Source organism: Calonectris borealis, chromosome 1 (assembly GCF_964195595.1).
Source record: "Calonectris borealis chromosome 1, bCalBor7.hap1.2, whole genome shotgun sequence".
Lineage (NCBI taxonomy): Eukaryota > Metazoa > Chordata > Aves > Procellariiformes > Procellariidae > Calonectris > Calonectris borealis.
The window spans coordinates 52820015-52844942 of NC_134312.1; the positions used below are offsets into that span (position 1 = coordinate 52820015).

The 24928-nt window shown below is 38.3% G+C and overlaps 2 protein-coding genes and 1 non-coding gene across 10 annotated transcripts; 2 read left to right on the forward strand and 1 right to left on the reverse strand.

The window, feature by feature from the left end:
• On the forward strand, positions 1 to 9633 carry SLC25A3 (solute carrier family 25 member 3). Of its 2 annotated transcripts, XM_075151942.1 has the most exons (9): positions 28 to 121; positions 270 to 423; positions 4079 to 4200; positions 4365 to 4486; positions 7123 to 7302; positions 7420 to 7601; positions 8341 to 8513; positions 9059 to 9169; positions 9287 to 9633. In XM_075151942.1, the coding sequence occupies exons 3-9, from the start codon at positions 4188 to 4190 to the stop codon at positions 9445 to 9447; spliced, it is 942 nt and encodes a 313-aa protein (XP_075008043.1). In that variant the 5' UTR covers positions 28 to 121; positions 270 to 423; positions 4079 to 4187; the 3' UTR covers positions 9448 to 9633. The 2 variants fall into 2 exon arrangements, with proteins under 2 accessions (XP_075008034.1, XP_075008043.1); XM_075151933.1 differs by lacking the exon at positions 4079 to 4200 and having other exon boundaries at positions 1 to 121.
• Positions 7786 to 8025, forward strand: LOC142078127 (small nucleolar RNA SNORA53). Its single transcript, XR_012672136.1, has one exon. It is a non-coding gene; the product is annotated as a small nucleolar RNA SNORA53 (small nucleolar RNA).
• A 4340-nt stretch (positions 9634 to 13973) lies between the features above and the next one.
• On the reverse strand, positions 13974 to 24918 carry IKBIP (IKBKB interacting protein). 7 transcript variants are annotated; one of them, XM_075151909.1, is made up of 4 exons: positions 24709 to 24918; positions 22840 to 23066; positions 21062 to 21179; positions 13974 to 16495 (listed from the first exon to the last, which is right to left on the reverse strand). In XM_075151909.1, exons 2-4 carry the CDS (start codon positions 23031 to 23033, stop codon positions 15740 to 15742), a joined length of 1068 nt encoding a protein of 355 aa, XP_075008010.1. In that variant the 5' UTR covers positions 23034 to 23066; positions 24709 to 24918; the 3' UTR covers positions 13974 to 15739. The 7 variants fall into 7 exon arrangements, with proteins under 7 accessions (XP_075008010.1, XP_075008004.1, XP_075007984.1 ...); XM_075151903.1 differs by having other exon boundaries at positions 24703 to 24918; XM_075151883.1 differs by lacking the exon at positions 13974 to 16495 and adding an exon at positions 17377 to 20135 and having other exon boundaries at positions 24786 to 24918.
• Between the last annotated feature and the right edge of the window lie 10 nt (positions 24919 to 24928).

The window sequence follows — 24928 nt, forward strand, 5'->3', positions numbered from 1 at the left end:
GGGCTGTGGCTCCGCCCCTTGCGTCGGCGAAGGACAAAGTGCGTGAGCCGGGCCCGCGGTCAGCCTCTGCGCCCAGCCGCCGCCCGAGCCCCGGGTCCGCGCGCTGCCGCCATCTTAGGAGGTGAGTGGGGGCGGCGCGGGGGCGCCCGCCCGGCGGGACCCGCTGCTCGCCTCGGGGCGACGGCCGCCTCGCGGGCGCGGGGCCATCCTGCCGGGCCCGTGGCGGGCCTCCCCGTCCCACGCCGCTCTACTCTTTTCGCCCGCCTCAGGTCACCATGTTCTCGTCCATCGCGCCGCTCGCCCGGCTTAACCCCTTCTACGCGCCGCACTTCCAGCTGGTCCAGGAGGGGGTGAGGAAGCGCGCGGAGCCAGCGGAGGCGCCTACCACGCGGCGGAGTTTGGCGGCCGCATCCGCCGCGGAAGGTGAGAGCGGGGGGGAGGGGTCGCGGCGGAGGCGCCGGTGCCCGCGCTGCCTCCGCTCGCGCGGGGCTGTCCCCGTCGGGGTGGCGGAGGGAGTGTTAGCGCTCGGCGGGGCTCGGCCGGGCCGGGGAGGAGCCGGCGCTGGGCCTACGCGCCCGCTTGGAGGACGAGGAAGGGCACGGGCGGGGGAGGCGCTGGCAGCCTCTTCCGCTCCCGTGCGGTGTGTTATGAGTGGCAGCAAGGATCCGGCATTACCGGGGAAGGACACAGGAAGGTTCTAGCTTAGGGTAGTTGCAGAGACCCCGATGGAGTCTGTCTTGGGGATAAGAGGGTGCTGCTTTTCGTTGTTCTGGGCCTGCAGCCTCGGGGACTGAGGCTGTAGGCCTGTACTTCTTTCTTCCATGGAGAGGAGCAGCATGTGAATCTGGATGGATTTGAAAGGCCATCTCTCCCATCCTTTTTTTTCTTTTGCTCGTATTTTTTTTCCCCTGTTTATTCATAGCTGGTCATCTGAACATCCAGACACATTAGAGGTGCCAGCAGCTGTTCTGAGGTGGTTTTTTTTTTCCTTTTCTTTTCTCCTTTGTAGTACAAAGTTCCCCTTTGTAGTGGGGCATACACCAGATAGCTATGCTGTCCAAGATAGTGATGCATTTTAGATTTAAGCGCAAGTGCTTTCTGTGTGTTTGCTGATCACTTTCGTGACTTGCAAAGGTAGACCTTGATGATACATCTGACAGTGGAGGTAAATGTTAAAATTCCAATTCTTTTAAGCTATTAAGAACTTCAAAGCATCTCTCTACTTTTATTTAAATAAAAGTGCTTTCAGCAAGATACCTCTTCTGAAGTACTAGGATTATTGAAGTATGTTAGTGCTCTTTCACATATTACATCAATGTTAATGCAAGAGAGACAGAACTAGGTGTTGGATTTTATTAAATTTTCAAGAAAGTACTACTGGCTTTCAGTGTAGTAATCTTGTTGCTAGCTAACTAAAGCTCTAGATCGCTCTCCAGTATGCTAAATACATTCAGTAGGTGCACTTACTTCTTAGCATCATTATGCTTAATCTACATCTGGTTTGTAGGCAGATGCAGTCAAAGGTGACCAGAGTTTCTTAGTCTTTGTAGTCTTTTCTGCTGTGTTCATTATTTCACGTACCAGTTGGTTCTCTGGCCTTTGTGTTGGGAGAGTAACGCGTTGCAGAAGATATCTGAGCTTACGCAAGGTCACACAAAGTCAGTACAAACCACAAGACCTTTTGAGTTCAGCTCAGGGCATCAACCATAACACAGCTCAGAGACAAAATGTTTTATGATCAGCTCTAGGAATTTGTCCTTGTTAATGTGTCAGATCAGAAGCAAAGAAATGAAATAGTTATGATGTAGCTGTCTTAACAGAGTAGACATGTTTTTGTGCTGTGTATTTATATTTGAGTACCTTCAGGGTGTTTGTCTTAAGTCAGTGTCTAGGTATGTTAGAATAACTTTCTTGCCCTCTGTACTACATATTTAGCTGGTTCTCTCTTCAGGTAACAGTTTTTAGGAAATTTGACTCTACTTCCGAAATAGAAAGTCTGGGACCTACTATAGCTTTTTTCCTAATACTGCTATACCACTATGATCTTAGGTACCTGTAAAGAGCTCAAGCCTAACTGATACTGGCTTGCTTTTCTTAATTACTGTTTTTGAACACCTAGCTGACAGGTCAGTCTGAATACCATTGTAATAGAGCACATACATGAAGCTCTACTTTTCTGTGGCTTCTACAAACGTCTGGAGTCAGACTCCAGTCATAAGGAGTATGACTTCTAACAGAAATTTTTGTGAAAAAAGGAGTGTGAACAAACACTTCAGGTATCTGGGGCAGCATGGTAACTATTGCAGTACTGTTGTGCTGCAGGCCAAAGATACAGCTAGACAGAGCTGCCCCATAATACAGACCCAGAGTCTGTTCTCTGATTACACCTGCTTAGAAAGCCGTGTTTGTGTTTGTTTTACCAGTCATTCTGGCAAGTTGTAAACAGAATATTACTGTTGTCTGCAAATCTGCTAGCGTAACCAAGCTATTTTAGAGGTACGTGTAAGTCCCAGACCAGCATATTTACAGTCTTGAGCAGTAGCTCAATTAAAAAAATTCTTATAGGTTGTGCATTATTCTGACTGTTAACTGATTCCTCGCTTTGAGTTTAGGCTTAATACGGTGTCTGTGATTTGGTATTTATTATTTTAGAATAAAGAAAAAATGATATTTTTATTGTCTTGGTGATTAATTTTGAGGAGTAAGGTGAGAAATGTGAATGTTAAATGTAATGTAAAATCTGGAACATTTTGGGGAAGACGTTCCCTTATAAGAGCAAAGTTATAAGCTGGATAAGCCCGCTGGTGTTAACTGGTGTTCTGTCGATGCTGTTGAATGTAAGTGTAAATTTTTATTGATGTTTATAACGGAATTTATTTCAGAAGCAAGAAGACAGGGCAAAGAAGCTCTGAATAAAATAGGGTTTTGCTGTCTTTTGATTTTCATTAGTGTTTCTCTGGAAATAGTTCTTATTAAGTTGATGTAACACTTTAATGTCTATTCCATTATATTGGAGTAACACCACTAGATCCAATGGCAAAAGAACCTAGATTATCCCTTTCTACTTTGGGGAATATTTTCTATACATAGTGTATTGTTTTCTGTATGCTTATTCAATATATTAGTTTTACTTTTGCTTATATATTTAAAATGTTAAACATAGTAGCAGATCTGTGCTGCTACCTTATGCTTATTTTGTACTGTTAATTGTAAACTTAAGTGTTTTCTGGTTGCACATAATCATACCCTCTGTGGCTTCTTCAAAAATGGAAGAGTGAAACTGATTCTTGCTTTTCAGCTCCAGTAACTTTGCTTTATTGGAATTTGTGAAAGTAACTTGCTCTTTTAAGACTGGATGGTTTTATACGCAGTACTGTATAGAACAGTGCAAATGAAATATCCCTTGATTAAATGTGATCTGAAAGATTCTTTAACGAACATTGTTTATCAGCATTGAATGTGATGATTAATTTAATAAAATTCTGCAATTTCATTAAACAGAAGCTGTATAAATCTGAGATTCTGTATTTGAAAGAAAATTTTAAAAAATCTATATAAAGAATCTGAAAAATATATCTGCATAAAGAAAAATCCAACGCTGATCTTATAGATCTGTATGGTCTCTACTTAAATACAGAAGTTGCAGTAGCACAGAATATTTAACCAAAGAAGATTTGTCTCTAGAATAATAGAGAAACACTCTTCTTGCTTAATTCCTTGATGTAAGAAAATGTTGGATATTATTGCAACTTCAAGTCATAATTTCTACTAGCAGCTTCTGGGATTAATTTCTATGGTTTAAATGTGCTGTAAGCTAAAACTTGACTGACTTCCATTGCTTTTTTTAAAGGAACAAACTCAATTTGGAAGGCCTAGAATCAAATCTTGTCAGTCCAAAAGGTGTTAATTTAAAGCAAGGGAATTATTTTTGAGTATAACACTATAGTTGAATAATATAGCATGGGAGTTTATTTCAGTTTAATACTTTTGAGAAGGTAGCACTTAGCCAATTTTGTTTCTTTTCTTTGTTACCATTTATGATTGATCATATGTATGTAATTTTTTTCCAATTAACTAGAATACAGCTGTGCATATGGCTCGGGCAGATTCTTTATGCTTTGTGGCCTTGGTGGGATTATTAGCTGTGGAACAACACATACAGCGCTGGTTCCTCTAGATCTGGTTAAATGCAGAATACAGGTTTGTTCTGCGTGTTGGTATGTGGTGACTGTGACAAAGCATGTTGAGTGTGGTATAATTAATCTACTAATGAATTGGAGGCATAAACTATCCCCTGGACATCATTGTCCAGCAGTGCATGGAGCTTATGTAAAAGCATGGTGTGTCTTTATTTTTTGCTGCAGAATACAGTTGTGAATATGGCTCGCTCAAGTTTTATGCTCTCTGTGGCGTTGGTGGGGTCCTAAGTTGTGGCCTGACGCACACTGCTGTTGTACCTCTGGATTTAGTGAAATGTCGTATGCAGGTTTGTATTAACTTAAACATTTCTTAAACTTTTTCTCTATGTAGCCAGCATATTAAGAGTTTACAGTAGGGACAACAGTCTTTTCTGGATAACAGGAAGTGAGTAAACTTGAATGCTACTTTATCAAGTCTACTGCTGTGAGACTAACAAAATACCACTTTCAAGAGAAGCAGAGGCATTTAGGATAATCTGGATGAATTATTTTTGACTACGCTTAAGGCACGTTTGAGTGACTATACTTGCTAAAAGGCATGCACCACAATGTTACTCTTTGCTGTCTGGTAGGCTATCTAGCACTATTCGTGTGCTTTTGGAGGAAGGAAATAGTATCTTTGGTGTTTTGAAGATCTACAGTTTTTAGCCTGGAGTGACATGCATGTATAATTTGATCCATTAACATTGTGGATATCAATGCATGGCTTATGGATTGGAGAGTTTATAATGATGCCACTTCGAATAGAATGGGTGAAATTTGATATGGTATTGGTAAGGCTGTCAGTGCTTGTGGCTAGTTTCCTTGAAGTCGTTCTTGATTGAACTGAAAGGAGTGTCATCACATTGCATTTAATTTGTGATACCAGCTTCCACATTAAAATAATCTAGTGAACAACCATGGATAAAAACATACTAATGGATTTATTCAGGCAAATCTGTGCCTCAAGAATGAAGCAAATTAAAACACACTTCTAAATTTCTGGAAATAAAGTAGTTAACGACTTCCCTGTTGCCTAGGCTGATGCTGATTACAAAAGTGGAGATTTTGTAATGATAGAACTCATGAAATTAGGAGGGAACTACTAATTAGTCAGACCTACTAGTCACACTAGGAGTACTGCATGTGATATTCTTTAAAATTATGTTCTTCTGGAAGGCCTTTATTTAGCGTTCTTTACATGAGAGGCTTTTTCACATACTTGAGAACACCTGAAATTTTGGTCTCAAACTAGTAATTCTGTAACATGTCAGACAAACACAGGGTGCATCAAATGAGGGCAATGTGCTGCTTTCTACAAAATTTGCATTGAGACCAGGCTGGCTGTAGGAATTCCCTATTTCTACTAGCAGGGAATAGCTGTAGCTGAGTATGTGTTTTATTTCTGAAAATGTAGCTTAAGTGCACTTTTTCTGTTGTTATGGACTTCAAAATCCAAGATCGGTAGTTTGACTACCCACGCCTAAGGATGGATAAAGAGGATGTAGCATCTCAAACAGTTCTTAATCTCATTGCAAATTGGGTTAATGGGCAGAAAGCCTGACAGCTATGCAATGCTGCATACACAACTGGGAGCAAGGCCTCATACTTCTCAGGCTTCAACTGCATGGTAGGTATGTTTGGCTTGGGCTAACCAGTCCTGGACTTCCTACGTGATGAGGGTGGTGATACTTCCCCTTCCTTCTCCAGCACTTAAAAGAAGGTACAAGAGGAGGGTTCCATGTGCATTCCAGGTGTGACCTTGTAAAACCTGTCAGCATTTATCTCTTTGCAGATCCAGTACAGAGCATGTTACTAATCCTGCCTAGATTCTCCAGGAAGAAACCCATTGCCTGCCCTCTCATGTCTTTTTAAGAAGAGGTCACCTTTTACGTAGATGATATTTAAGCATGGTTCTGATGTGAACATAGTCTCATTTTACAGTGCCCATTTAAATATCCAATTTTCTGAAATTCTGAGTCTTTTAAAATTGACGTGTTTAGGTGAACTAGTTCTCATGTAGGTTGTTGCCAGACTGCAAGACAAAATATCAGTCACTGCAGGTTGGCATGCATGTCCCATAGGTCCTTCTGAAAGCTTTGGTTGACTTCTAATTTGATATCTTCCTTCTTGTCCTTCTGAGGAAATGTTGGATGTTGTCAAATATGAAAAGTAACAGTATGATGTGACTTAAAATTTGTCAGAATTACCTGTTTAAGAATTCTGTTAAATGGTTTTCTTTCACATGAAACAAAAATATTGAAATTGGTCTTTTTTAAATTTCTGATAAGTTATTCAGTAACTCAAAGTGTTATGTGCAGAAAATATTTTGTATGTAGCCTTTACTGTGAAGTCACAGTACAAGTGTAGAAGTTCTTGAGTACTCCTTGATCTTGAGTACTCCTTGATCTGCTTTGCTCCATATGTCTTAGTCTGACTATGTGGAGGGATCAAACTAACAGTGGACAAATAACCTTTTCTGATGAATTGTCAGGCTTGGTTTGTGGCAACACTTGAGTGTATGTAGGTGTGACGTGTAGAGTGGATGAGATTGCTGACAGAAGCTGTGAAATATTTAAAGAATTGGATCTAAACGTAATTATACCAGTATACTACTGACAGTGTTAGAATAGTGATTTCAGTAAATCTTTTCGATACAGAAAGTCGTATTGTTGATTTGGAGAATAAATGTAAAGCAAAATTCAGACACAAATTTGGTGGTTCCTCAGTATTGAGGAACATACTGGCTGTTAAAATAAGTTAGGGTTTGAGACTAGGAAGTAACCATTACAGTTACATTAGTGAATGTGGCAAGTACATCGTCTGTCCAGGGAACATTAGGAAGCCAGCTGTATGAGGAATTTAAGAATTTTATATTTTGGATGGGGGTGTGAAAAAGGAAATAGTAAGCTATATCAAGCAATTAACTGCCTGTTCTGTTTAGGTTGATCCACAAAAATACAAGAGCATCTTCAATGGATTTTCAGTGACAGTCAAAGAAGATGGCGTTCGTGGCTTGGCTAAGGGATGGGCTCCAACCTTCATTGGCTATTCCATGCAGGGGCTTTGTAAATTTGGTTTCTATGAAGTTTTCAAAATCCTATATGGCAACATGCTGGGAGAGGTAAGACTTTAGTGGTTTACGTGAGGCTATATATCTGCAACATAATAGTATTAGTAATGCAGGGTAAGCACAAAAGCACGATTCATTAATAAAAATGTGTGTTTAAATTCACTTCAGGAAAATGCATATTTGTGGCGTACTTCGCTGTATTTAGCCGCATCTGCCAGTGCGGAGTTTTTTGCTGACATTGCTCTGGCTCCAATGGAAGCTGCTAAAGTTCGTATTCAGACACAGCCTGGATATGCTAACACTCTGCGGCAGGCTGTACCTAAAATGTTTGGAGAAGAAGGCATCTGGGCGTAAGTATCTCTTGATTTTAATTTTTATTTTTATTAAGGTTCTTGATATTGAGTATTTTTTCCTAATGAAAGATTGTTACTAAAACTAATTGTGGCTTTATCTTATAATACTTTTTGGTCTTTGTATTTCAAGATAACAACTTAACATACTTCAGGGAATCTGTGCTGAACTAGCTGTTAATTCCACATGCTCCTTAGATCCATCTTTGTGAGTATCTTTGTGCTGAGTTCTGCTGGATAAGTTCGGTTTCTAGCAGTTCCAGTCAGAGATATTCAGCAACTTTTTGGTTGTACAGTCAAAGATGCTTGAGTCATTGGCATGTAAGAGTAATATAACTGCATGTTAGCTTTCTGTTCTGATAGAAGTGGCTGTAAATATACAAGTCATTTATCACTATCGGGACTTGGCTGGTATGCAGACATGAGCCTTGCTGCATTCATAATATCAGTACTGCATTGCTGCAATGCATTGTAGTCTGAAAAGTGACCACAAAAACAGCTGTGCAGCATGTGAGGATCAGGCAAATTCTAACTTGTGTTGCTGTTTTAAGTTTGTACTGGGAATTAATAAAACTTAAATTTCTGTTCTGTAGGTATTGAGACACTTAAGCCTTCCAGTGTCAGTATTTAGAAGTTGTATTCCGGATAGCAACAATAAGCTAACTAATTTTTTTCAAGTTAGAAATGTACCTTAAATACTGGAGAAAATGAAACTGAGTTTGTCTCTTCTTTGGTTAAGTTTCTATAAAGGTGTTGCTCCTCTATGGATGAGACAGATTCCATACACAATGATGAAATTTGCCTGCTTTGAACGTACTGTTGAAGCTCTCTACAAGTACGTCGTTCCCAAGCCACGAAGTGAATGTACAAAAGGAGAACAGCTGGTAGTCACATTTGTTGCAGGCTATATTGGTAAGGAATCTTTAAGTCCTACACTTCATTGATGGACTGCCGCAACTCTAGAAGCCTATACCTTTTCAGAATATCAGATAGATGTAACTAGAATGGGAGAATTTACTTGTAACTTTAAAATGCGCAGGGGGAAAAAACTATATTCAATCTGTAAGTGGAAAATGGGTCTGTAGTAGGACAATACTCTTCCTATCTATTACCAATGTTAATGTCCAAGTTTAGAAACTGCAGCTGATTTAAATGAAAAAACTTGTATCTTTGCTAGGCTGGGGAAGGTTGAAGGAAGGGGAGAGAAATCTGGATGGAAGGGGGATTTTCAATATCCAGAGATTCAGAAGGAGTTTTGTTTTGGCAGAAGAGGTGCTGCAAGAGCAGAACCAAGGTGTTTTCTAATACTCACGTCACATTACAAGTATGTACCTGCTGTCCTTTTAGGATACCAGGAGGCTTGACATAGCTTCGGTGCAGTATATTAAAAGGTGTGGTTTCAGTTGGTAATGGTACAGCTAAAACACCACAGAACTAATGTCAAATTACTCTTTCAGCTGGTGTGTTCTGTGCAATTGTTTCCCATCCTGCTGACTCCGTGGTGTCTGTGTTGAACAAAGAAAAGGGCAGTTCTGCTTCACAGGTTCTTATGAGGCTTGGATTCAAAGGTACATCCTAGCTTTCATGTATTTTGGATCAAGTGTTTGTGGTGTTTTGTGTTTTGGGGAGGATTTCTTTTTTTCCTGGCTTCTTACACTACTCATGCTTCATGTTTTGCTCTACAGGTGTATGGAAAGGTCTGTTTGCTCGTATCATTATGATTGGTACCCTGACTGCACTACAGTGGTTCATCTACGATTCTGTGAAGGTTTATTTCAGACTTCCTCGTCCACCTCCACCTGAAATGCCAGAATCTCTGAAGAAGAAGCTTGGTCTAACTGAATAGACAACTCATGGACTGACTGTGCTGGTTGTCCCAGTGATGAGTTTCATGAAACTTTTATATATTTGACTATGTAGAAAACAAACTCTATATGATGTCGTTATTGGCTGTGCCCTCATGGGGGTTTAAATCCCACATGAGGGTTTAAATTCTACCACTGTCATTGCCTGAAATAAATGAGAAACAGAGTGCTTAGTGTCTGTTTACTACTGCATATGTAAGCTTCATTTCATAGCAGCAGATACCTCAAGTACTTCCCACCTACACTCCCCCCCAATAATAATAAAAAAAAAAACTATTCTACACTTTAGGAACTAGAAAATTGTGAAACAATTGTAACAAAAATAGACTTTCAGTGTTTCCAGATAAGTGCCAAGAGCCTATACTTGCAGGACTGTGGAAACTAACTGCAGTGCTATGCACTTCGAGTCCACTGTTTTATTTGCCTATAATAAGCTGTTAGTGTAGAACAGCTGAACTGAATGGCTGAGATGAGACTGCAGCCTGATAGGGTATCCTGGTCATCATATCAGTGTTCTCCATATAGTAAAGGGAACCTTACACATAATAGAGCCATTTCTGCTTTGGGTGCTCATCCCAACATAACTAACGTATGCTTCCTTGACTAACTTCTGCTTGTGTGGGCTTTGAACTGCACCAAAGAACTCAGTCCTTTTGGATGTACTGTGGAATTAAACAGTAGCTGCTACTTTAACAAAAAAGCTGATGTTAATAAAGATTCTCAAAGATACCCGACCACTAAAAGCTTACTACAGCTTTACAGTAAAATAAAAATGGCTTGCCTCTTATTGTAGAGTTTGACAAACTTGCCAGCTTTTCCCTAGTTTGGTTTTGTTTTTTGTTTTCTGAATTAGTTTAAATGTAATGCTGAGTTTTGGTTGAACCATGGACTTCTGCAATGCAAGAAGCCATACTTTTTTTTTTTTTTGGACCTTGTTGTGAAGGAAAAAAATCTAGGCTCCTAGGCATGCAAGAGGAGACACACATGGTGTTTTGTTAAGGCAATGAATTTCTTTTTTCCAATCTTTTACAGAAAGTTGAGCATGCTGCCTTCTGTGTTTTGCCTGTTCAAGAACCCACAGTTGATAATTACATTGAGAAAAATCCAGAAAATGCCTAGTTGTATATGTAAAGGGTTCACCATATCCAGTACTACTTTGTTAAGAGCTGGAGTATAAGTGGCTTTTGTGCAAAACTGTTTGGATATGCTGCCTTTCAGCATGTGAGCTGATGATACTGAACTTGGTGTGGCATTCACGTATGTTGCACTGCTCCTTCCTCTTTACTTGTGTCCTTTAGAGTTAAAAAGACAAAGCAGGTGCCATTGGAGTAGCATGAATATACTGACCACTGCATCTTACTGGAGTCTGATGTTCCTGCTGCCATTTTACATAGTGTTGAGCTGCACACCCCCTGGGAAAACCCTTTGACTTCCAAGATTTTGGATGGTTATGCTAAAGAAGCTGAGCCTTATTTTGAATTGCCACCTTTCAAAATGTGGAGTAAAATCTAAAACTGCTCTATTTCCCTGTCCCCATGACACTAAACACGTTCTCAGAGTGGTTGGTATCTAACTGCATTATACAGCAAAGTCAAATTCCGTAAAGCTAAATAAAGCATTTGTACAAGTACTTTGGTGTTGAATTAAATATATTTCATGATGTATGTATCATCAAGTATGTAGATCTTGTTGCCCTGTCGTGAGTGGGAAGCTCTGAAATCATTAAATGCTCCTAAGAGCTTCCTTGGAGAAGAGCATTAACCATGACTTGATCTTGTACCAAGACTGCTGATGTTAATCAGCTATTGAAGTTAACTTTTTTATGTGGTTCAACTTCATAGAAAAAGCAGTATCACTTTTGTGTACTGAATATCACAGTTTCTTTAAAGGTGTTTTAACTCACTAGACTTCTCTTTGTTTGCTGGAAAACATCTCAAGTTCCTTCTAATCCTGGGAAAGTGAAGCTCTTTTGTCAGCTTTTAAGGCTGGCAGAAGAGTGAGACAAACTTGGCTCATGCAGTGAGGTAGTCTGATTATCAAGTAATCCAATGATAAGCTAAATTTCTCAAGACTGTTTCTTGTCATTCTATGTGTGGAGCAAAATCATGCAATTTTTCTCTAGAATTGGGTCACCTTTGTGCAGCCGTTTTATGTGCAGTGATGGGAGAATCTTAAATCCATTTTCTTAATATTCAAGGGTAGATCCGAAACTATCTTAAAGATGCTCAGATAATTTTATCGAGGTGAATCTGAGATAAGACTACAAGGGGCAGCTAACTGTTCTTTTCTTTTGTAACTGAGAAAGGGAAAATATACTTAGTGCTACTTTCAGTGCCGTGTTTCAGTGGAAAACCTGAGAGGGGGAGAGAATTGCCTTGCAGCTGCTGACTTCATTGATGTTCAGCCATAGGCTTGCTCGGATGCTTGAGATGAAGGGGTTTAACATACAAAATGCTACTGCTTAAAGGGTCACCCACTGATATTTTAAATAAGCTTCAGTGGGAAAACTGTAGTATCAAAATGCATTTAAAAGGTCAGCTTTGTCATTGATAACCGTGCTTTGTAGCATGATGTGTGGTATGTTTCCCAAAAGTTGAGACATGGGGCAGGGGGGCTTCAGATGGACTTGCGCTTTCCTTGCAAGGAAAGTCCTGTATCGAAAAGGAACACTCCATTTTGAACCAAGTACAACTTTGGTAACTCCAGACCAGTCACTAAACCCAAAAGTGCTTTGTAAAATATGGATTATATATATGCTGCTTGTGTATATTGTTTTATGAAGGAGAAAACATCCTTTCTTGCTATTACTGGAGCTGAGATCAGCTTTCTGGTTTAAAGCGTACTGTCTATATAAATTTGGAATAACAATTCCATTCACATCTTGTTTGTATCGGATTGTACTATGGGTCAAATATGCTGGTGTTGCTGATACTTGCTGAAATGCTCGTTGCATACCATTTAAAAAAGGCTGTAATAATACAAATAGTTGCAATTCATTTGCATTTCTACGTAGAAATTATGTAGTTCACAGTAAAAACAATAAACGTCCTGCTTTTTTATAGCAGATATGAGTACTTTGGATAGCTGAGCTTAGTAGCTATGTGGCTTTGTTACAGGATATGATTTTTGTAACTCGAGTGATGTGGGAGAAGGATGTTGCTAGCAGAAACTTCTCAGCTGAGCTGATGTTCTGATGTCTAAAAGTAGATTTTAATGTGTTGGGATTACTTTGCTCATGTCAATTTTCAGCATTGATCACTTAACGCTGTTGCTAGTTTGGTTTTTTTTTCCCTCTCTTCTGAGTTGCTGGCAAGAATATAATTGGTCAGTTCTATGCCTGCATACTAAGTTAAAAGCAGAGAGTCCCGAGTATCACTACAGGTTGGGCTGCATGGGATGATATGTTTTAAGTAGCATAGCTGCTGTTTTCATTATTACCTGAATCTCTCAATCACTTAATAAAATTGTAGAGAGTATCAGAGTGCCCCTAGAACTAACTAAGGGGTTCTAGTTTTACTGAGCTGATACTCTCCCCACCGCTGACGGTATACTAAACCAACAAGGCGAGGTTAGTAGTCTGCTTTAAATGATTTTCATAATTTATGAAAAATACCTCACACACTGCCTCATCTTTTCCACTGTAGCAAGAGCTTTGCCTCTTTCTTTAGACCACTGTAACTACAAAGCAACTCTAAAACTTGCATTTAATTTTTTAGTACAGTGGGGTTTTGTGCTTGAAGGGCAAATGAAGATTTGTAATACCTGTGCAGATTATGGGAGAATTACTGATCATTCACCTTATTTCTGAGGACAATACAGTGGGTGTGTAAACTTTGGATCCAGATTTTTTTTTTTTCCAAGTAAACTTTACCTCTGTGACTTAAACTTTTTCTCTCTTGCTTGTAGCAACAAAGTTTCTGAAAGGATTATAATGCTTTGGACCTGCACTTCCTGGGAAGGAAGGGTGGGTGGTCTGCATACATCTCTAGATAAATTAATGGTTCTGTAACATTTTTTGCGTACTTAACTTCCCATGGAGACCATGAATAGGACAGTATACTCGGCTTTTCACTGGTAGATGTGTTCTAAGATTTGCAGGTTATTCATTTGGGGGTTGAAAGTGAAATCAACAGTTGTTTATACTGGCTTATTTTCTGATTACTGTTCCAAAGAGAGTGTGCTCTTTTCATCCAGAAAGAGCTCTTTGCTGTGTGAAGACTTCTCTGGTTAACTGTGCAGCTGGAGCATGTTTTCCACTTCTCTTGTATAGATAGTGCTCTACTGGTTCTCCAGTTCTGCCTCTCCAGAGTTTTACGGACCACAAATGATTCATAAAGTTGAAAACAACAAAAATAAAATTACTATAGCCCATGATGCAGTTAATCCACTGGTAACTGTTAACGGCATCATATGGGCCATAGTGAAAGATGCATGGGATGTATTTCTCACACAGCTGTATCAATGTTCTTTTGGTAGCCGTGTCTATTGTGCCATGTGCTCTCCTTGATGGGACTAACATGGGTTTGCACACAAAAAAACACCCCTGGGATTGGTGGATTCAGTGAATATCAGGCTTTAATATACAAATGAGATATATTAATTATGTAAACCCCAAACTCTTAGGGTGTATGTATGTGCATGTATATATATACTTTTTCAGGTATGATACACAGCCATGCTTTAGCATGGCTGATCATTCTGGATGTTCTTTAATTTTTCTGTCTCCCTCAAATGCCATTTGGTTATTTTCAGGGGCTTGCTTAAGAATTGTGTGAAAGAGCAAAGGGACACTGGTTGGTAAATAGTATCTGTGGATGCTTTCTAGGAAAACTTGTCTTTTGACAGGTTTATCCTTGCGGTCTGTCAGGTGGACTGGAAAGGGGTAAAAGAAAATTGGGAGGTAGGAATGGCCTTCTACCAAAAAGAGGAAAATTTGATGAAGCAAAGCATTTGAGGTTGACTGAGGGCAACAAAGCAAGCAAGGTACAGAAGACCAATGACATGAAGCAGGCCAAAAGATACGGAATGCTGAATGAGGAGGAGAATAGTGAGGGAGGGGAATGGTTGTATCTTCCAGACAATCAAGAGTAGCTAGTAGCTGCAAGATGTTCAGGTATGACTAACTAAACAATTGAGAAGTTATAAAGGCCTTACTGTGTGCTTATACTTCTTGATACGATTTCATTTATAGGGATTTTCTTGCTGTATCTCTCCTAATTGGTTTTTATAGTAATTTTTATTCCTATTTAATGCACTTTTACCCCTTTCCTCTGCTAAACCCATTCCCATTATCTTGTTACTTCAGTTTACTGCCTACCGCATTTTCAAATGTCTCAGATCTCTTAAACTCTTGCTTTTTCACCACAGAAATACTGCCAGTGGCTCATATCAGTCTAACCTTTTGGGATCTAAGTAGCTTCTCTTTGCTAATTCTGCTGCTCAGTATAGTGTTTTACAGGCTAAGAAACAATGAATGAAGAACACTGTTAGGATTCCTGAACAGGTACCGTGACACTGGGAAAAAGCTATCAGTAGGGTTACTAGGTCTTTCAAAGCGTTGTCCCCATATAGAGTTATGTGTTTTAAAGACGTAACAGTGCTGCACAGTAATTATAATTTACAATTATAAAGCCTCACAGAAAACCTTATACAAATTATTCCATCTAAATGTGTGACAAACTTTTTTGCAAGGCATCAGCAATATTCTGGGTATTGCTTGCTTCACTGCATTTGCTTCTTTAAATATCGATTATTAAAAAAAAAAAAGAAAAGTGCTATAGTTTACAAAAATCATAGAGTGAATATATTGAGACAAATAGTAAATTGCTACTGCAGTTTGACTAACTCTTGTTTTACTCTATCTGGAAACCACAATTTTATTCACTCCTTTGGAGCAGGAAAGGAAAGCTGAATATCTGTCAGTCTTGGGTCCTGCTTTCTTCATGAAAGCAAACTCTAAAGGTAACATTCCATGCTTTAACACTGTTTTATTGTACAAAACAAGTAATTTATTAAATATAGCACCTGTCATCCTTCAGAAAAACACATACGTACACAGAGACATGTTTTTTGGTCACATTATAGCTTGTCCCTTGAAATCAGTACAACTTTTTTCAGTCCTTTTCAAAGGAAGAGGACAAATCTCTAGTTAAGTTTCGGTATGCTTCTAAATGAAGCCTTTAAATACTGTCTGTCTTCTTAGTACTACACATGATGGAGTTAACACTCCTCAAACACTGCTATTCTTTAGGCAGTGACATTTCACAGTGATGATCAATTGATGTCTGAAATCTTGGTTATTTCATCTTTCATATCTTTGATCTCAGTTTGAACTCTTGTTAGATTGGCCAATTTCTCATTCAGTAAAGCAATTTCCTTCTCCCGTCGTAATACATCCTCCACTAATCTTCCTATTCTCAGTGTTAGGTCATTTATTAATGGCTCCAAGATGGCAAAATCCTTTTTAAGTTTGTACATCTTGGGTTTTAAATCATTTGCAAATGTAACCGTCTTCAGAACTTTTGCTCTGTCACCTTCAAGATTCAAAAGTCTATCTGAATGCTTGTTAAAATCACTCCTTAACTCAGATAACGCTGTCTTAATTTGCTCAATTTTTCTTGCGTTACTGGATGCCAAGCCTTGTAGTTCTGTACTTCGGTCGATGCTACTGGTAAGCAGGTCACCTATGTTTTTTACTGTCATCTTTTCACCTTTTTCTACTTTATCTTCTAGTGTTTGCAAAGAATCTGTCAACGCAGTCATATCTGAGACTAGGCCTGAAATGCGCCTTATGTCAGTTTTTACTGTCACAATCGTCAGAGTTATGTTTTTTGCTACAGAAGCTGCATTCTGTTCAACACTTGAAACTGCATGAAAGAGAGTTGTTAAATTCTTCTGCAGTTCTTCTTGTTTTTTAGTTATGCTGCTAGACCATGTTTTCATTGTATAAATATCTTCCTGCAGATGTTTAATGTGAGAAATCATTTGAAGATCTTCCAGTTGTTCCATTAAGTTCCAAGTCTTTTGACACTAGAGGGATACAAATAAAAATATTTGACAAGATTTCTAGCTTAACGACTCACATCAAAATTAAAGCTATATTCTAATGAAATATTTTACTATTCTGATATTGAAATTGAGGGCAAACCCTGTCTTTAGGAAATAAATTTTTGGTTCTGTTGCAACAGAAGTTTCTTTTTTTTCCTTTCAGTATACATAACAAATTCCAATGTTACTACTTGTTCTATTATAACAAAAATTACAGGAAGGTGCTATATGCTTTCCAGCATGACCTCTGAAAACAAGCAATCAAATGCAATTTTCTTCTGATTTACAGAAATTTTTGTATTAAGCCTATAACCTGCATGTTCCAGAAAGACACATGTAGAGAGATATTCAGAAACATTTTAGAAAGATGCCTACTTTAAAATTCTCTTATCCAAAAATCATGGATCATAATTAACCAACATGTTTTTATTTGGTAATCAGAATATGTATTTTGAACATGGTGTTCACAGAAGAAAAAGCCAAAGGAATTAGGGATGGTTCCCTTTTATTTAAATAGCCACCAAAATACTTCACAGGAAAAACATTACTTAAACCGCCTGCCTCCACAAAAGCTACGTTAATGAGGGAACACTCATGCTACTGTTGGATTTTTGGCTGAACGTGCTAGTTCACTTTCTTTTTTAACGATTGGTTCTTGGTTTTCAAATTTGACAGGAAGAAAGGAAAATACCTAAGTGATACTATCCTGTTCAATCCCCGATAAGCCAGTGTAGAACTTGGAGAGAAAAAAACACCAAATGGGCAAGCTGAAACACATTCTAAGAGGCTATTATTAGTTTCATACTAATCCTTTTCTTGACACTAGTAGTAAAAGTATCACCAAAGGAAAAAGTATCTTTAACTTTTTGATATTGTTGGTCATTCCTCACTAGCCCAGAACTGTGTGCTTAAAAACAAAATACCAAAATTTAGGTTGTGGGGAGTTGTGCTGGTTTCCTAGGTAATGCCCTCTAAGGATGAGGATTTCCTGTTCAATCTTGTGTACATTGAGCTTTCAATAGGGTTGAGGTTGATGAAAGACATTAAATTGGAGAGCATACTACCGGTAATTTAGCCACCCTTCCCCAAAAATGTATGAAGTAGAAACACACTGGAATGCACTTGTGAAAAATATTTAAAAAACATTTCCCTCTAGAATAGTATTTCTTAATGGAACACTGAACTATTTATTCTGTACCCTTTCTGGAAGAGCAATTTATTTTGAACTAGATTATGTACCAGGACAGGGCAATCCACTACAATATATTTTTATTGAATATGACTGTAAACAAATACAAATCTATACATAAGTAATAAATATATGAAACTGAAAGACTTTATAGCATTGAGAAATGCTGGTTTAATAGTGGGCAGCACTAACTGTTCAGTGAAGACTTCAGTAGAGTTCCAGATAAATGAATGTACAAAACCAGAATAATTTAACTTAAGCCTGATTAAGTCATAAATGTTGTGGGTCCATGCTGTCTACTAAGCAATCTCCTTTCCTGAGTTCAGAAATCAGGCATCGGGCACTATCAAGACATAAGTCTGTAGACACACATTTATGGTGGTCCCGAGATACAAATTTCAATGAACAGCTACCAGGCCTATTAGGTAGTGCTACATCCTGTGTAAGTAGATCTATTAGATCTATGGATAAATTAGATACTCCCTGCCCCCAAGTACGTAACTCCATGACTTTCATTAATTGCTTTTGCAGCTCTTCGTTCACCAAACTTTGGGAAACAATGTCAGTGACACTGTTAAGTATCTTTCCCTTTGAAATGCAAAGCAATACCAGACATGTCATGTAATGCCTAACAGACAACATTCTACAGAAGAAACTTGTTTCTAACAGCACCTTAACAAACAAACAAAAAACCCCCACACTAATCCAGTGCCTGATCACACCAAACTTGCAGATTAAATGATGGAAGAATCTAACAGGAGTATCTGTTAATAAGAACTTCAGCCTATATGTAGTCTAATGACTTCAATGGCAGAACAGAACTATGCCAGTGATTTTAGAAAGTTTGAAAAGGCTGGGAATGAGGTTTAAGGAGGCTATTTGCATGGGCTCAAAGAAATAAAAGGTAACACCAGCTGCTATGAAACCCCCTGCATATATGCACTGCAAACCAGTACAAGAGAAGGTTCTCAGTAAGGGGTACTTTACTAGTGTTTTCTGTAATGCTGTTGTATATAAGCTTTGGCTGTTAAAAATGTACTTGTTTTTTTCTTGCACGTAATAAAATATGTAGATCCTTGTAACAACTCTGACATTGAGAAGTCTGTACCGTAAACACAAGAACATTATGGTATATAAAAAAATGTTATGGTATATAATACATTAAAAGTGAGGTACATGTATATCTGCCTAGAGATATGAACTTAATTGTTCATTGTGTAACACGTCCATAGAACAACACCAAAAGTAAAAATATAAAAAACAAAGTAGTGAGAACTAAATATAAATTTTAATCTGATGTCTCAAGTTTAGATTTTTTTTCTTAAATCTAAATACTTTGCTTCAAATTCCATTTTAATAAAAATGATCTTTTAATAAATAAGCTGAAAATAATCCTTAATTTATTTAAGAAAATACTCCTTGCCTCCTCCAACACAGTATTTCTTGCTCTCTATCCTCTTTATTATAAGTTTGCCCTTCAGTCTGATCCAATGCCTATTTAAATTGATGACAGTATTTCAGCTACCCTTAACATATGTTGGAGTCACATTATTCATAGTAAATTAAAGTGCTCTTTCATCAATGAAAAACGTAAGTCCAAATTCACTTATCCCCATTCTGGTCATTTTCTAAGTTACAGCTTTCTAAAGTTATTTCTTTTACTTTTGAAGATACTTTTATGTTATGCACTACTTCTTCTAAAACCACTATTTCATTTTGCACTTGCAATATGCTGTCATTGTACTGTATGCCTTCAAGAACCTTTTGCATTGCCATTGTATCAGAAACAGTTTTCAACATATCATTTTCCACAGTATGTAGCTGTGTTGTCAAGTCCTCTATCTTCTTCTCCATACTTAGCAATTCACTTGATAACCTAAGAATAGAGTGAATAGCATTTTCAATTGTTGGCAAATGGGTCTTGCACTCCTCAATTTTAGGTTCATAGTTCGCAAGTTTCTGATTGAGGTCTGTGTCCTTGGCTACCAGACCATTCTGTTCTTCTTCTAGCTTTTCAACTGCCTTTGCATGCAAATCCAACTTTTGTTCAACTCTAGAGAATTCATCATCTTCTTGCCTTTTTAGTGTTTTAATATTTCTGGCTGTACTGTCTTCCAAATCTCTTACTCTTTCTGAAAGGGATTTAATTCTTTGGTCAACTTCATTAATTTGGGAAGTAACTTCTGTATGTATGAACTTCGCTTCAGATTTTAAACCACTAGTGTTTGTGTTCATTTCATCCAAGCTTCTTCTCCAGGAATTTGTTACATTTTGGAACTTCTCATTAATGCTCTGCATCTTTATAGAGAGAGTCTGTTCATTGTTCTGAATATCATTTATGATGTTATGAAGAGAAGATATTTCCTGCTCAAACTCAGTCATCACAGAGATGGATGAGGCAGTTTCTCGTAGGATACTTTCAGAAGACTCAAGCTGCATTTATAACACAAAACAATGTCTATGTCTACTCAACAAAAGTAAGAATAGAAAACCACTTGCATTTATTTAACAGAGAATAAAGTCCCTTAGAAGTCACTTTACTTGTTACAAAGCTCCTATATGATTTGTTTTCATATTTCATCTTTAAAATATGCTAGGTTGATTAACCTAGCATGAAAAAAATCACAGAAAAGGGTATGTTTGTTGTTGAATTTCTATACAATACATGACATTTTCTTTGTTGTCAAGCCCTTATTTTCCATGGTGGTTTGGGGTTTTTTTTTTTTGTAAAATACATCACACTACCTAAATCCCATGCAACATTTTGCAATCTGAAGTGTAGTATCTAAATATCCAAATTACATCATGTATAAATGACATCATTATGAGATCAGTGCTAAAACAACATCACTGGCATAAGTCATGCTGTACTCCCATCATTACCTGTAAGATACAGAGGACAATTTATCAGCCAGCCCAAGTTTTCTACTTGATAATGTCACACATAGATAAGAAAATAAAATAGCAATGAAAAAATATTACTATCACTTCATTATGTCTTTCATATTATAACAGATCTACTTTACTACATAAAAATGCCTTTCTTCAGATCAATGTATATTAGACATACACGGAACAATATTGGTAGAATGAAGTATGTGCATAAATGTAAGTTTTTAAAAATAGTTTAGTGTCTAAAAAATAATACTGAGATACAACTACTATATTCACATACTTGAACAATGGTATGGATTGACATGTTTAGTCACATAAAATATTCTGCAAAGGTCAATTCACAGGGAATTAGAACACATTATGAAAATTTATTTTAAAACAGTCAGTTAAATTTAACTAAACGACAATAAAGTAGAATGGCAAATGTTCACCAGAGATTATCCAATTAAGATGTTCATGTTTACCTTTTCAGAAATTAAGTTAACTTTATTTTCCACATCCAGGAATTTTTCAGCTTCTTGCTGTAAGAAATTGTACTTTTTTTCCATATCAGCAAATTGACCTGACTGCTGAAATAGGAACCTGCAAATTGCAAGTAAATAAATAGTAAGCATAACTACATAATTAGCATATATTAAGTGTTCCAGGACCTGATTCACAGCAATCTCTTACTGTGGGGATTTGTGTTCACAGAATTTGCTAGATCAATACATGAGACAAAAAAAAAAATTAGGATTTAATGGAGTTGATCTGTCTTCATATTGGAGTTATCGTCCAACAGAAGTGGAACAATAAGGAAACATCCATAGATGTGCTTTGTTTTTACACTGTATGCCATTCAAACAGGAAGAATATCCCATAAGACTGCTGACATAGGGAGGCCTTTACATGCTCGTAATGCATTGCCTCACAATATATTTTATGGATAAAGTATTATTTAACCGGTGGAAATAAAACAAAAAAAATAATTATGATGCAAAGCATCATAAAATCATGCATACAAGCCTTTGGAAAGGCTGGTTAACTCTAATGTTGTTTAATTGTAACCATTCAAGAACATATGGTGCATTGTGGCAAAGCTTGTATAGCTACTGTTATGATGATTCTAGCTTTTTTGTTATGATGATTCTAGCTTTTCAAAGCTTGTATATAAAGTACAGCTTTGCTGTACTTTATATACATTCTAGATTCATCTACTGTGAACTTGGGAGCTTTCTGAACTGTAAGCACCTTATACAGTTGAAAAGGAAATGAGACAACCAAGCAAGAACCCTGAATTTTGCTGGATGTTTACTAATTCCAAAACAAGGTTTATTGTAGACTATGCAGGGGTCCTCTCAGTAGTAAGAATAATGTTAGCTAGAACAATAGAGTTTATTTAAAATATTTGTGCTTTCATAAATTGATAATTAGTATATTGCATAGCAATTAGCATTTTCAAAAGATCTACAATAGTCTATACAGATTAAGTTAGGCAATAAAAGCTAATAGATAGATACATGCAACACAGACATAAACAGATATACATAAAACAGTAAGCAGAAGCATCACTAATCATTTTATTCTACTATGTCGTTCTGTTTCTCAAAGATTTACATAATGAAATCTGGGTGATGTTAAAATAAGAAAAAATTTTACCTCAATTTTCAGATTGACCTCTAGAGTGTAATAATCTGGACTAATTTCTTGCACTAGAGCTCTGAGAATTTCATTGTATCATTTCTGCAAGAAGCTCAGTTTCTGATGGAACTAAGGTACTGATGCTGCTAAGATATTCTAGAACATCTTTTACAAAGATATTTGACCTTTACTTGAAGACTCCACCTGATGAACAATTTACTACATTGCTGAGCAAATTATTTACAGAAAATTCTACTTCACGTCTACTGTTGATCTATTTATTACCTGCCACATGAGCCTTATTTGTACTTATTGTCAGATTAAGTTGCTCTTCACAGTTAGATGCAGTCTCCAAAGCAGGTATTTACAATTCATGAGCAAGGCACCTTTTAAAGTTTCAACATGATAGAACAGATTGAGCTTCTATAATCTCTCACTGTATGCCAATGTTTCCACCTTGTGAATACTGCTATTCTTTTCTTGATCCTTTTAGCTTTAAGAAGTTTCTACAGTCACTTAACCCAAGCACTATATTCAAATGTAACTAATCGTATTGCCTGAGACAGAATACAGCATAGAATACAAAAGAAAATATTAAAATCCACTTTAGAGGCTTACCTACCAGGTCAGCACCAGGCAAACAGGAAGGGAAATTATGCTCAAGCTTGTCCATGAGTCCATCCAAAAGGAACTCCCATTATTGCTGGTCCTGGGACTTGCCAGCTTCCCACAATTACTGTGCTTCTCAACCTTCTGTGAACCTTCACTGGTCTTGGATGAAGAAATACCTTTTTTCCTCTGCTTAACTTCAGACATTTTGTGTTTTTAAACAGCAGAAGCAAAAGAGAGCTAGGACAAAAAAAAAAACACAACACAAAACAAAACCAAAAAGGACTACTTTACTTCTAAGCATCCCCAAATATAACCTTTTGCCCTTTAGTTACACAAATATACCCCCAAAAATGTTTCCTTCAGTGTTTACTATGTTTTCTAGTTATGTGAACTTTTGTAAAGTGTCATAATACTTTCATAAGACTTTGTGAAAATTTATTTTCTATACTATAGAGCACTGCTTTCAGATTTTCTCAAACTGAACTGACTTTTCAAACTTTAGCTAATTTCACCTTTCCAGAAATATTTCACCTGTTGTACAATAAGCCATTCTGAAGATATATTTAAAATCACAAGGACTGAAAGCATGATATTTCTTTTTATAATTGATTACTGTCACAATTTCATCAGCAATTTTGCTATCCTGTTTTACTTGTAGATTTTTTTTTAAAAATTACCTACTCCACACTAAAGGGGAAAATTAATTTTCTCATTTTTAAAAATGGGATTGCAAATCAAGATTTAATTTAGAAATAGTTCTGTTGTAACAATTTCATGTAATCTGTAAAACCACAGATATCAGTTAATAGAAAGCCATTAATAGAAAAATACAGAAGATTAATGAAATAACGCATCTAGATAAAAGAAAAGCTGTAATTTCCTCTTTGCTAAAATTAAGGTCCGAATAGATTCAGGCAATATGAGTCTCCAGTTTCGAAGAGTACAAAAGCTCATATTCTGACCAAGTGGAAGTACAGAGTGGAATTTTTAAGCCTTAAAATCTTCCACCATATTGCTCAAAATAGACTAGATCCTTGGTGGATTCGGTTTAGCACAATTTGAGGCAAAAATGTTGTGCTTCTTTCTGGATCATTTTGCAGTATTGCCGCTTAGTCACATATCAAAATATAAACACTTAAATATTAGAGATACTTACATAGTCACATATATGCGTAAAAGGCATTGTTTAAAATCCAGATCTGTCACAAGAGCATGAAGCTTAATGCTATTTGTGAGTTACAGTACTAGGAAGCATGCTCTGAGTTTGAAGTATGTAGGAAAAAACCACCTCTTGCTCTCCAAACAAATGGCAAAAAAGCTGTTTTGTAACTTCTAAAACACCTTTGGGATTGAGAGCACGTATTATGAAGTTAAAATTTAAAAAAAAGAGAACTGAATGGTAGTTAGGGGAACAGTTTAATACAGGAACAACAACTCAGCTTTAACAAGGACAACTTCAGAGCGCAGCCCCGCGCAGTACAGAGGAAGGCGCCGCAGCTCCCCACAGAGACCCTCCTGGGCCTCCCACACCCTCCCTCGCCGCTCTCCCCCCCGGGACGGCCCTGCCTACGCTCGGCCCGGGGCACCGAAAGTGATCGACTGCCCCCTGCCCGCCAGGGCACTTCCACATCTCCTCCGCCCTCGGGGCTCCCAGGGAAAGCCCCCAGCCCAGAAGCCCCCCGCCCGCCTTCGGCGCAGGCCTGCGGGAGGCCACCCGGTCCTGGCGACACCCTTTCTCCCGCGGCCCTGTCGCTCCAGCGGCCGCCCGCGGCGCCACCGACCCCAGCGCTTCGGGCCGCCTTTCCCCCTCCCTCGGCGGCCCGGCACCCTCTCCAGCCGCCGCCACGCTCCTCCGCCGGGCCACCCTCCGTACCCTCACCGCTTCCTCCGGTCCCAGCTGCACGGTGGAGAGGGCAGGGAGGGCCGTTACCACGTTTGCACGCCCCGGAGCCCCACCTCTGGCCCGGGCCAACACCTGGCGCCTGGCCCGCTGCAGCCGTTGACAGCCGTTGGCAGCCGCTGCCGCTCCCTCAGCCCGCGGCGCGCCACGTCAGTCGCGCTGCGGCCGCTCCGCCGAGGCAGCCGAGGCTCTGCGCCGG